This window comes from Populus euphratica, unplaced genomic scaffold, assembly GCF_000495115.2.
Source record: "Populus euphratica unplaced genomic scaffold, PopEup_1.0 scaffold58.1, whole genome shotgun sequence".
NCBI classification, from domain to species: domain Eukaryota; kingdom Viridiplantae; phylum Streptophyta; class Magnoliopsida; order Malpighiales; family Salicaceae; genus Populus; species Populus euphratica.
In genome coordinates this window covers 340,199-353,039 of record NW_011499864.1, presented here as the reverse complement: position 1 = coordinate 353,039, position 12,841 = coordinate 340,199, and the positions used below count along the sequence as shown (strand labels likewise).

Sequence of the window (12,841 nt, the reverse complement as noted above, 5' to 3'; positions counted from 1 at the left end):
ATTGTTTGTTCGGCCCTCATCACCCACCTAGCACCACCAGGGAATGTTCCATATTCTCGTATCTTTTTATTTTTTCATGATATATTTTTTTAATTTTTATCATTAATATATTTAAATTATAAAAAAATAGTAAAAAATTAATTTAATATTTTTTAATATCAGAATTAGAATTAAAAAACATCTAAAGGCAGTAAACACCACCACCTGGTTTTCATGTTGCAATTCCTTTATTCCTTCTTTGTTTTTTAGGTCTTTTAGGCTTATTGCCATCTATCTGTTATTCTCAAAATAATAATAATAATAATAATTCCTTATGAGATACGAACCATAGTTTTAAAATATGATACGCAACGAGCTTTGAGTTATAAATCAGAAGAAAAAAAATTGAGTAAATTTTGATTAATTCAAAAAAAGCAAAACAAGATTATTTTATAAAAAGATATTATCGATTTAATAACTTATATTTAAAAAAAAAATACCCATTTAACTTCGATTTTTGTTTTTTATTTTCTTGAATAATATTTTTATATTAAAAAATAATTTAACCCACAGATTAGTGTATAATGTAGTTATGAGTTATATATATATAAAAAAAAAAATTCCTTGCGGCCCATGAAGCCCAAAAGTGTTGTTATCACTCATATCACGATAAATTGTGGAACGCGTCTACTGACAGGAGCTTTAATATCGTGGGTTGAGAAGCGGGACCCATTGGTGATGCCCCTCCAAACGACAAGCCGACAAGGGTGGGACCAAACATCCCACCGCTCAACAACAAGTAAGAGATAGGACCACGCGGGGCCCACCTCATCATGATCAAATCAGATTTAATCAGATCGAACGATCATTCTGTGACCACCTAAGACCGTCCCTATGGCGACCCATCAACAAAGCTTTCACCACAAAAGACCGCCACTTGTCATCTCGTCTCGGACCTGGTCCAGGACAGTCTTTAAAGTATTTTTCTAATATAAAAATATATTAAAATAATATTTTTTATTTTAAAAATTTATTTTCTACACTAATATATTAAATAAATATAAAAACATTAAAAACCAATTCAAGGTAAAAAAATAAATTTTTTTTCAAAAAAAAACAAAAATAAACAGGCTTTTATAGCTTAATGTGTATTAGTTAATATTAAGTGCTTTTTTAAAATATTTTTTAAATAAAAATATATTAAAATAATTTTTTTATTTTTAAAATTAGCATATTAAGATTGTCAAAGGAAATTAACATATATTAATTTGATATTTTTTCAAGTGAAACATACTTTTAAAATACACCTCAAAGTAAAGATATTGCATTACCAATTACTTACTAAATTATGTATTATTAAATTAACCTGAATCTTTTTATTTTATTAAAACAACATTAGTTTGGGTTTTTTTCCTTTCCAAACCATTGATATTAACTCGATCGAGTCAGTCATGCAGTGAGCCTATCACAACATAAATTTTAAATTTGTGAGCAATAATACTTTAAAGACATCTCATTTATGTTAAGTCTTAAAGCATACATACCATAAAACAAATATATATAAAATTAATGCATTATTTCATAACTTTTTAAATATTTCTCAAAACTAATAAGACAAGCAAAAATAAAACAAAAAATAAGAGTTAAAAATCTATTAACGGAAGTTAAGAACTTAAAATAATATTTAAATAGAGAGTTGTGTTCAATTAATTTATAAAAAAACAATATTTAATATATATTTTAGCAATTTATAAATATATAAAATTATATATATATATATATATATATGTATGTGTGTGTAAATATATATGTGTGTGTGTGTGGAGAGAGGTAATAAAATAGATGTCAAAAATCAAAATGTGTGTGTGTGGAGAAAGGTAATAAAATAGATGTCAAAAATCAAATAAAATTATCAAATTAGACAATAGACGAAATACTTAGTTATTTGCTTACATTAAAATTTATTTAATCATCGAATCATAATAAAAATCCTAAACTTTTCTATTATCATCCAAACATCAATTTCCTAATAAAAAACAATAAAAAAGAGAATAACTTACTTCCTCAACTTTTCTTAAACTCCAGAAGCTCAAGTTTAGAATTAAATTCCATGATATTGTGAGGAAAGACATGGTAGAGAGGAAAGAGAAGAGGAGAAGTGTAAAATCAATTATTTGGCAAGATTCTCTTTCAATATCAAGGCTAGATTAGGTTCTTGGATTTGAATTTTACATGGTTAATTTATAAAGTTATCTAAATATGATAGAATGAATATTAAAAGTATTTTTTTTTAAAATATTCTGATTAAATCAAATCTTTGAATTATTTTATTCAGCTAGGCCAGGTTGAGTTTTAAAAAAATAATTAAAAAATTAAATTCCATTTTTTTAATTCAGATTTTAAAACCAATATAAAAACATATACCACGCAGAAGTATAAAAAAAAGTTTAATTCTCACGTGAAATATTCCAAGAACACCTCGAATCAACAAGACCAATGCTTCTGAAAAGAAAAGGTAAATAGGAATGAACGGGCTTTGAGGTCCGTGGTTAATAAAAGGCTCTGGAGTCCGACAAAGAGAAATGTTGGCTTGCTTTGCTTTTGGTAATGAGCACCAACACCTTTCCCGTGTGCCACGAGGACCCTTTCTTTACAATATTTTCCACTTAAAGACATCGAACCCTTTAGTTCATGTCGTCCACCTGGCAGACACAAGTCTCGTATTTCCTTTTCCTAATGCGATTTAATTATATGCCTAACTTTGTTTAAACTTGCCTGATCTATCTGGACTGGCTAATTTAACAATTATAAATCTAGATTTAATTCAAGTTAAATTTTTAAAAAATAATTTTATCAAATCTAGCTGACTAATCAAATCAATTCGTGATCCAATTCAAATTTGATTTGATTTCTTTATTTTTATTTTTTTAATATAATATTTTTTTAATGTAAAATAATATTATTTTGTATTAATCCGAAGTAATCCATATAATTTATGATCTAGATCTTTGGGGGGTTATTAGTCAAGTTGGGTTTAATATCTTTCTGTATATATACATGTGTCCGAGTGGTTGGAGGCTCATTAATTCTATTAAGTCACATGTATTTTTTAAGATTATTAATATTAAGTCATGTTTAAACATATGTTACGTAAATTTTAAATTTAATATTAATAAATTTAGTTATTGTAATCATGCATGTTTGCTAAGTCACTATTTATTTTTTGCCCATTCGTTTCTCTTTATATATATATAATCCAACAATCCATTTGTGTTTTTAAGCTCTTTCTTTTTTCATATTTTCTCAATATTTAACATTGCCCTAAATAGAGGTCTGCTAAAGTTCAATGTTTTTTGTTTAAAAATATATTTTATATATAATCCAACGATTCATTTGTGTTGTGATTATGTTATAAATAATGATGTTTTAGTATTTGATGTTATTTCACTTCATGATGACAAGTTTAATAAATTAAGAATTTAGTACAGTTGAAGAAATTATTAGACAAAAGAATAAGGTAAATAGTTCCTAAATAAGAAAAAATATAGAAATCAAATGGTTCATGTTTTCTTCTCTAGGGTTGGCCGACAATGATGAAGGGAGAGTTAAATTAGTTATGGTTTAAGTTAGTATGAGGATTTTAGCTATACCATGGTGTAATTAGAATACAAGTTAACAAGGAAAAATAAAAAAAAATAAAAGTATGATAAAATGTTTATGCTGGTTAATCATTTAAATTATTAATAAAAAATTTAAATGATGAAGTTATATATAATTAATTTCATTAAAAATCAAAATGAAACATTGAGAGTTAAATATAATAATGATTATTTTTATTATTGAGCTTGTTAAAAGTATTGTTGATTAACAGGAAAATTGATTTGCAGAGAATACCTTAGAAACTGTCATTAACCCAAGCTGAAGAAGGAGCTTCTAACACAAAATATAAGTGCCCTCTTGAAATTATTTTTATTATTATTTTTCTTTACTTGAAATTATTTTTATATATATTTTCATGTCATTTTAATTTACTAATATTAAAATTTTTTTTAAAAAAAAATTTTTTTTTAGTATATTTTCAAATAAAAAATATTTTAAAAAATAATTATTATTACACTCTCAAACACACTTTACCCACTTTAAAAGTGTACCAATATAAACATGCTTTTTAAAAATATTTTGTTTATTAAAATACAAAAATACCGCCAACTACAAACTAAAATAAATTAAATTAAAAAAGAACTTAATCCCATAACTACAATTTACTAACGTTATGCCCTAAAAAATTACATTAGGACAGTCAGCGTAAATTCTTATGAGCACATGAGATCTAGCTTCATTCATATGATGCGATCTAAGAAAGAACAGGGACTTGTATGAAACAGAAATCTGAAAATCATCACCACATTCAGCATACCCCATAAATAGGATGCACCTTCTCATTTCTTCTCCGGATCTTGGGATTCCTGCTGCGGGCATTCGGTGCATGTCTTACAAGCTGGAGATGAGAAGCTGTCTGAGAGACTAATCCGCATGGTTTGCTGCCTTTCTTCATTAGAAGGGATATGAAGGAGAGCTTCCATTATCAGGATTTCCCAGTTCCGGGGAAGGAAAAATGAAAACCAACTGTCATCTGATAGAGAAAAATGTTATTTGCCTGTTAGCTTAGAAATAGGCTACAAATACAAAATAAATAGGCAGCCCCAGATGTGTGTGTGGAGACTCCAACAGGAAAGGGGCATGACTTTTTTCTTATTTCAATTAAATATAACAGCTGACAGCCTGCAGTCTTGGCAGCTAGCCCCCGGTATGAGCATGGGAGGAGGTGATGAACAGTCCATCCCAAGGTATGCACTCACACACAGTAGAAGCAGAAGAGCCCCTCGACAGAATTTACATTTGGGACCAGTGCAGAAAGTTCTAAAGGATTAGCAGCAAAAAGCTAGCAATGATATACATATCTGAGCAAGGGTTCTTATGCAGGTCAAGTCTTTGAGCATGGTAGGATAGGCTTTGGCAGGTATGAAAAGCTCAAAGTACAAATCAAACACGAAGACTGTAAAAGGAAAAATAGTAGATCACTAATGCACAAACCTCCATTACGAACTGCCTTCAATTGGAATACTCCATTGCCACGTGGTCCAGACACAGGAAATGTGCAAGACACAGACTGCCTCTTGTGAGCTACAGCAAGAGATGCATTGTACCATGGACCTTTGACAATCGGCTCCCCAATAGCATCTTTGATTTCTTGACTATTGCTGGCTTTCTCCATGGCCTTGCTGAAAATTTAATAGTGAACTAAAAATATGTTACCAAGATGAGAAATCACACAAGGCAACAATTGACCAAGCAGCAATCAAATATTGCCGGAAAAGTATGAATTTCCGAAGTTGATTGGACAATTCCCTGACAACCTCCCCAAGCATCCTCCTTCCAACCCAACCATCGAACCCTCACCATCCACATAAAAACCCTCCTCTAACTGCCCTTTTCCTTCATTCACACTAAATATGATTAGTTAAATTCTCTATCAATTACATTGTTGGCTGTTTCTTGATTTTAAATAATCAATACGGTCCAGTACTGACTCATCATTAACATGTTTGTGATACAAGAGATGTTGATACAGGTAACAGTACTCTTGTGCTAGTTGAGGGGGCAGTAAAGCCAGCAGTGGTGTGTTTGTGGTGGCATTGGTGATCTCAGCATGGCTATGGTGTTGACTTATACATTAAAGCAACTTTGGGTTTCAATCATGATAACAAGGTTTCTTTCTTAAGCTCTAGGAATGCATAAAATCAGAAATAAATGTTGCAGGTTATCTGCTTGACAATTGAAGCAAAAGAAACGCTTGATGCACCAGTGCTCAAAATTCAATCCATCCATGGAACTAAGAAGAGACGAATCAATATGACTGCTTTCACAGGCAACTTCGAAATGGATAATGCCTAAAGAAGGTGCAATCTTTACATATCTATTCAATCTTTAACAATTGAAGCAAAATAGCTTGAAAATCACATGATTCACCGGTCCCTAACATTGCAACCTTTACTTATCTATTCATTCTGTCCAAGAAAATAAGAAGAGACAAACCGATTTGCTTGCATTCACAGACGATCCCTAAATGGATATCATGCCTAACGAAGGTGCAACCAATAAAGAAACATTAAATCTACAAAATCCTGATAATCATGTTCAAGTAAAAACTGCCAATATAGGGGGTCAAAACATATTACTTCTCCATTTGAACCAATTTTAAGGACCATTCTAATTTCTTAGTTCAAACAAACATTATCATCTAACAAAAGCAACCCCATCAAGGCATCAATTCCCCAAATCCCACAACAAAAAAAGAAAAAAGAAATCAACTTTTTGTGATCAACGCAGTAAAAAATGTAAATTACCTGCTACAGCCATGATAAATAGCAAGATCATCAAGAGCACTCAAGGCCACACCACCTGTAACCGTAACCAACACAAAAGTAACTGCCTTTCGACCATAAGACTTGCTCTTTCCTTCATCCAAGTACTTCCCTCCACTAATTGTGCAAAATTAAATCGAATTAAATTAAAATTTAAAAGGTGGATTCTTGGTTTGGTAGAAGAGAAGCGTCGGTTACCTTGAAGTTTGGGAACTTGGGGAGTTCTTGAACAAGGAAATAAATCTTCTTGCCAACATCTGTCTGTCTGTCACTGCTAGGATTTGCACAAGTGCTTTTTGGGGTTAGAGCTGGTGGATTAGCTGCAGCGATTTGTCAAAGCCGCCATTCACACCGTTTTACCGAGAGACTGCAGCGAACTCAAGAGATTTGGCTTTTAATGGACTGGATTGGAACACATATAGAAAGAGAGAAGGGCAAGCATTAAATAGACCCTCAAGCTTGCAGGGTAGTGTCAGTTTGCACCTAAACTATTTTTTTTAAAGCTTTTTTAATTTAATTTCGTTCAGAATCACTTAACATAAACGGTTAAATTCTCTGTATCATGATATAATAATGATGTCAATTTTCATTAAAAAAGAGTAGAATTCGAACAAAACATGGATATTAAAAAGCTTTCAATTAAAAACTCATGAACGCTAAAGATATTAATTGATATAAAAAATTATTTAATTTTTTTAATTTAAAATTTTATAAAATTATCTGATAATGCTATTAACCGCAGTTTAACGAATCAATTTTTTTAATTTTGTAATTTATTTATTCTAAAATTTTATAAAATTATCTATTAATGTTATTAACCGTAGTTTAATGACTTAATTTTTTAATTTATTTTTTTTATTAAATTTAAATTTAAATTTTAAAATTTATTTGTATAAGATTTGTTTTAATATAATTTAAACAACTTAATTAATATAAAGATAACTCAATTAACCTATAAAAAAATATGATGATGAAATTAAAAAATTAAAATTAATAGAAAAAAATTTCTTGAATTAACTCTTAATTAACCTAAATTTAAATTTAAATTGCATAAAAATTATCTGATATAATTATGATGATTATAAGATAACCCGGAAACTACAACAGAAATTTGAGGATGAAAAAAAAAAAAAAAGACAGTGAATCTACACGAAGAATCCAGGTAATGATCTATCTGTTACATTCACAAATCACAAGCCTTCATGATCCTATACCTGGCCATTTGAATCAATTACAGGAAAAACAGCAACATACAGGGCAGATGCATGTGGAAGAGCTGCTGCACCTCCACACAGGATACATGTCAGCCAGATTTCTGTGTCCCAGAAAACTTTCGCTTGATGAGGAACCATACTCTAACTCGATTATAAATCTATACAACAATGAGATATAAACACACAAAGGGATACCTCTTGAAGGTTAATCATTCTATAGCAGTGTAAAATAGGACAGAGAGTAATGAGAGCCAATGAGGTAGAGTCTGCAATAAGGAGGAGGACAGCTAGCCTCTTCCATCCCCCACCCAGTCGTTATTCTCCTTCGGCCCAGTAGAAGCTTCTTCTCCATAGAGCTCCACTGGTAACTTATCAAATATGTTCTCACTGAATATCTATACTCTCAGGCAAATGATTAATAATCTTATCTAGCTCAGTTCTTGAAGATACTCTGCTGCCATATTTTCATAATGGATGCTTCATGCTTTAATCCACGTATAAACTACTACGTGCTGCATCATTCCTTATTCCTGTCCGAAGTTTAGGGGAACCCTGAATGTAACACCCGGGATGAGGGAAGCTAGCATGTCCACTTTTTGACGAGTAAACAGTAGCTCTGTTCCCGGCTATGCACACCAAATCATAAGCTTCAACACCTTCACCACCACTGTTCCATAGCTGTCCAGTAAGTTGCATGCGCGGGAGTGAAATGCTCCCCATCGCCTGCATGCTGCCCAATTATGTCGAGAGCAATATTCAGTTGGTCCATTGAAGGGACAGAAAACCCACATTGCAAGATCAGTGAAAGTCCCAACTAGAGCAAGGCTTCGCATGGACGTAAAGTTTAGCACTTTCCAAGTTGCCCTGTTTGACAATATGTCTTCTGTCATTGGAAGGTAAGTCTCTCCAAAATGACCATCATTTTCCCCTCCGCCTGGAAAATTAGTGCCCCCAGCATCTATGGGTTCGCCGGACAAATCCCCAGCTCTGTACAAGAGGGCTCCATTTTTGAAAAACCGTGACATAGAAGATGGCAAATAGACTTCATCAGGATGAAAGAAAACCGAAGGCCCGTGGCCGTAGTGCTTGATGAGTGCATGGATTTGCTCAAGGTTTGGCATGGCATGTAGTTGATGATCAGATCTAAATTCTTCAAGCAAGCAATGTTCAACTCCTCTTGAGAGGCCCAGTAGCCGCAGAAAAATGTTCCAACTGAAACACCTTTCCCTCGCATTCCTCGTTGGCTGGGCCTTGGACTCCAAACACCATTAAAGCAATTGATAGGTTCTTTCAAACTACAAAGCATGAAGGACAACGTTTCTTCAAGACATTAGCCACCACCTAGAAGACTATAAACAAAAGAACAGAGTCCAACTTCACAAATTAGCACTGTTGAGATGACAAGGCAAAGTCATGCGAAGCCACTCTCAAAGCTCTTTCTTTTCCGTTATATCCAATCCAAATGAGAAATGAAACATCAGCAATCAGGCTCAGGCTTGATCAACTATTTTTTTTTAATTAAACAGTAATTAGATGGCACTGGTTAGTGTATCGAGATAGAAAAAACAGGGAAAATGGAGGGGGGAAAAAACATATTTTCCTGTTCTTAAAATATATATATCTAATCTAGAATTCCATTTTTATCCGCATCTTTTCAATTCTAACGCGTTTTTGTATTTTCAGTATCTATTTTTTTATCAAAAAAAATCAATTATACCCATCAAGAAATGAGAAGCAAACACAAATTTGAGAGCACATTGTACCCAGAGAAATTCAGTAACCGGACAAAAGATGAACTTGCTTGTTTTCTACACCCAGACAAACGATAAAACGCACGCGTTCTGCATGGGAGAATCCACCGTGAGCGCCACGTGTACGGCAAGAAGCAAAAGAACAAGCCAAATTAGACAGCAATAGCTGGTAAAGAACACGTGTCAAGCTAGACTCCAAAACATTAAACATGACGCTGCTGCGGCGTGTTCTTTCGTGCCATGTTTCATCATGTTATAAATTTAAATTATTAATTTTTCTATGATTTTTAAATAATAAATTTGAAATGTAAATTTACCATGAGAGTAATACTACTCGCTCGTAAATCTTGAATAATTGATTTGATAATTTATTAATAATTCATTTTTTTAATTTTAAAGTGGTTAGTCCATCTATTTCAATCAATAGACTATATAATTTTTCCAAATAGATTCTGAAGTTTTTAAAATAAAAACTTGTAAAATTATATTAAAAATAAATGATTTAGTATACAATTAAAATTACAATAATAACTCTACAATCTATAATATATTTTTTTTATTAAATCTAAAACTAATTTGTTCATGGTTAAAACCTGCTCGAGGCAAGGATCAAACAAGTTAATATATTTTTTATAATAAAAATATCTTAAAATATGGTTTTTGACCATTTTATTTTTTAAAAATCAATTAATTTCTTACCCAATCAAGAGTCAACTCTAGTTTTTAAGTCGGGTTAGTTTTCACCCTATTTTTTTTAATTCAAACCTGTTTAGCCTCCGAGTCATTCAACCGGCCCGGTTCGTGTTTCGTAGCAACGATCTAAGCAAGAAAAAACAATGTAGACTTTTCAAAGACGGTGGTGGCATCCGAAGAGCATCCGCCTCCTAATTTTCAAGTTCAACGACGAGAACTTTCCATGTGTCCTGCAACTGTAGAATGAATGGACTTGCTTTAACAACTTGTACTAGGAAAACGAGTTGATATTTTATCATGCCAGCCCCATCTCACAGCTAGCATCAAAGATTTCTCCACCACACAAATAATCTATCATGTCAAAGACCTTTTCCTCCCCCCCCCCCCCCCCCCCCCCCCCCCTCTTTACTATGCTATAAATGCAGGTTGTTGACGAAGTTCTAGATGGTCTTGTTCATCTAGTCTGTCATCCTTCTGGGCTAGCTGGCTTCTTTCTCTTCGACTAATCTCATACGAGGTGTTCAAGCTCAAGGGACTGTTTCGCTTTTGCGTGATTGCATCTCAAAAGGGTACAGTGCCTTTTCATTTTGCTTGTGATGCTCTTGCTCAAGGATGTAGTTTGGCTTGATTTGACTTTGTCCCGTGTCCATAGACACCATGGCTTGTAAAGCCAATTCCACCCTATAGGACATTACTTTCAGGGCATTTGCTCAACTGTAAAGCAGTTTTTTATTGAGTTTTGTCTTCTAGGGGTTGGACATTTAAGCATGGCTAGCTTATTAGCTTCGGCCTCTGGCTTTGGTTCCGAGCCTTTAAAATCTTATCTTCCATGAGTTTTGTTTCTTTCTTGATCTATTCACGGAATCTTACACCCTTGACCCTTGGTTTTAACAGCTAAAGGGCTACATGTCACAAGCAACCATGTTGCTAAGGAGCTCTTCAACACCAGTTCTTGGATCCCTGCTCTCGTCTTTCTCCGACAGCGCTAACAACAGCAGCAGCAATCACCACCATGATATTAACACCGCATTCAAGCACAGCCCAATTCACCACCAAAGCATAAACAAACTTCCGTACCACCAAACTGGCTGCTTCTGTCTCAGCACCATCTCCTGCAACTCCTCTCCCATCTCTCCTTCCATTTCTGAATTCTCTGGTCGTTCCCATCAAGGCTTTCGTCGTGCTCAGTCTGAGGGAAACCTTCAACGGATACTAGACTATTCTTCTAACAACAACGATGAACAGCACTACAATCCGAACCAAACCAGGAAAGTCTCCGGGAGATCAAAGTGCTTGATGTTAGAAACTATACCATCATTTTCTTTTAGTACTTTGCGAGGTCGCTATGAGGATGAGGATGAAGAAGATGAAGATCAGAGTGACGTCCAAGATGAGGAAGAGAGAGCAGAATTAGATGAGAATGCGGCGGCGGAAAATGGCCACTTCGGTTTAAGTAATAAGACGGAGAACATGGTTTTGACTGAGGAGGTGAGAGTCATGGATAGGATTTGGAGCGTAAATTTTGAAGAGAAAAGAGAGTGGATTAGTGAAGAGATGCACCTTGCAAGAGGGCCTGGCATTGATTGTGGTAGTAATGGAAATGGTGGTGGTGGAGGTTATGGTGGCAGAAGTGGAGGTGGTAGTGGTGATGAGTTTGATTCAGGAGGTGGAGACATGCATGGCACGGAGGAGTATTATAAGAGGATGGTGCAGGAAAATCCAGGCAACCCTTTGTTTTTGAGGAACTATGCTCAATTTTTGTATCAGGTGAGTCCTGTTCCATTACCTCAAGTCTAATTTCTTTCTTTTTATTTGGTTCAATGGTAACGAGTATAGTTTAAATCAGCTTGAGCGTCAATCGACCAGTCTCTATCTTTCTCGGATGATCTTAAGAACACATCCCTCGCATGGAATTTTTAACTGTTACTTGCTCAAAACTGATGCTAAAACCACAAATATTTCGCAGACAAAGCGAGACCTTCAGGGAGCCGAGGAGTATTACTCCAGAGCTATCTTAGCAGATCCTAAAGATGGTGAAATACTGTCACAATATGGAAAGTTAGTATGGGAATTGCATCAAGACCAAGATAGAGCTTCGAGCTACTTCGAGCGTGGGGTTCAAGCTTCTCCAGAAGATTGGTAAGAAAAGCACAACATTATATCCTAGAATCAGATTATGATCATCAAGGCGCTTCAGCTTAACAAATTCTCGATCTTTGTTTACAGCCATGTTCACGCAGCATATGCTAGTTTCCTATGGGAAACAGAGCATGATGATGGTGATGATGATGTCGAATGTAAGGTGCCGCCGAAAGATTTCGATGCTAAGCCACCACATTTCCATGAAGGAGAAGTGGCTTTTGCCAGAGGTTAAGCTGTTAAACTGAAGCCATTGTGGTTATGGAAAAGAGAGGAGGAAGGTACAAGAGAAGAGAATCCATGGCGAAAAGCACCAGCTATGTAAAAACTGTATCATAATCAAGATCATCGTGTCTATCAATAAATGCCTTCGATTCCAATACTAGAATTGCTCAAAATTAGAACACTCTGTCAACTGTGTTGAATGACAGCAGTTGGTAGGCACTAGTTTTGTACTCAGCACCCCACCGCGGAGCGCCTATTATTTTTCAATTAAAAAAAATGAATACGCAGGCAATGTATTTTTAGTGATATAAGAAAAATTCAATCACAAATTTTCAAAATACAATTAAAATTAAGATATTTAATCTTATAATATTAATTATTTACTTAGTTGTATTTAATAATTATATTTCTTAGA

The 12,841-nt window shown here is 33.8% G+C and overlaps 2 protein-coding genes and 1 pseudogene across 3 annotated transcripts; 1 reads left to right on the top strand and 2 right to left on the bottom strand.

Moving 5' to 3' along the window:
* Positions 1-4,181: 4,181 nt before the first annotated feature.
* On the bottom strand, positions 4,182-6,831 carry LOC105125640 (cytochrome oxidase complex assembly protein). Of its 2 annotated transcripts, XM_011026184.1 has the most exons (5): positions 6,603-6,831; positions 6,387-6,521; positions 5,074-5,261; positions 4,402-4,612; positions 4,182-4,353 (listed from the first exon to the last, which is right to left on the bottom strand). In XM_011026184.1, the coding sequence occupies exons 1-4, from the start codon at positions 6,659-6,661 to the stop codon at positions 4,419-4,421; spliced, it is 576 nt and encodes a 191-aa protein (XP_011024486.1). In that variant the 5' UTR covers positions 6,662-6,831; the 3' UTR covers positions 4,182-4,353; positions 4,402-4,418. The 2 variants fall into 2 exon arrangements, with proteins under 2 accessions (XP_011024486.1, XP_011024485.1); XM_011026183.1 differs by having other exon boundaries at positions 4,182-4,612.
* Positions 6,832-8,083: 1,252 nt separating this feature from the next.
* On the bottom strand, positions 8,084-10,754 carry LOC105125852 (uncharacterized; annotated as a pseudogene).
* LOC105125639 (uncharacterized) lies at positions 10,463-12,601 on the top strand. The gene is made up of 4 exons (XM_011026182.1): positions 10,463-10,631; positions 10,957-11,829; positions 12,029-12,201; positions 12,289-12,601. Exons 2-4 carry the CDS (start codon positions 10,969-10,971, stop codon positions 12,434-12,436), a joined length of 1,182 nt encoding a protein of 393 aa, XP_011024484.1. The 5' UTR covers positions 10,463-10,631; positions 10,957-10,968; the 3' UTR covers positions 12,437-12,601.
* The last annotated feature ends 240 nt before the right edge of the window (positions 12,602-12,841 follow it).

Excerpts from the sequence above, each read along its gene's own strand:
- LOC105125640 (XM_011026183.1), bottom strand. The coding sequence starts at position 6,661 with ATGTTGGCAAGAAGATTTATTTCCTTGTTCAAGAACTCCCCAAGTTCC. Across the intron at positions 6,522-6,602 it reads CCAAGTTCCCAAACTTCAAG|TGGAGGGAAGTACTTGGATG; the intron begins GTAACCGACGCT and ends TTGCACAATTAG. Across the intron at positions 4,613-5,073 it reads GAAGGCAGTTCGTAATGGAG|ATGACAGTTGGTTTTCATTT; the intron begins GTTTGTGCATTA and ends TTTCTCTATCAG.
- LOC105125639 (XM_011026182.1), top strand. The coding sequence starts at position 10,969 with ATGTCACAAGCAACCATGTTGCTAAGGAGCTCTTCAACACCAGTTCTT. Across the intron at positions 11,830-12,028 it reads ATGCTCAATTTTTGTATCAG|ACAAAGCGAGACCTTCAGGG; the intron begins GTGAGTCCTGTT and ends AATATTTCGCAG. Across the intron at positions 12,202-12,288 it reads CAAGCTTCTCCAGAAGATTG|CCATGTTCACGCAGCATATG; the intron begins GTAAGAAAAGCA and ends CTTTGTTTACAG.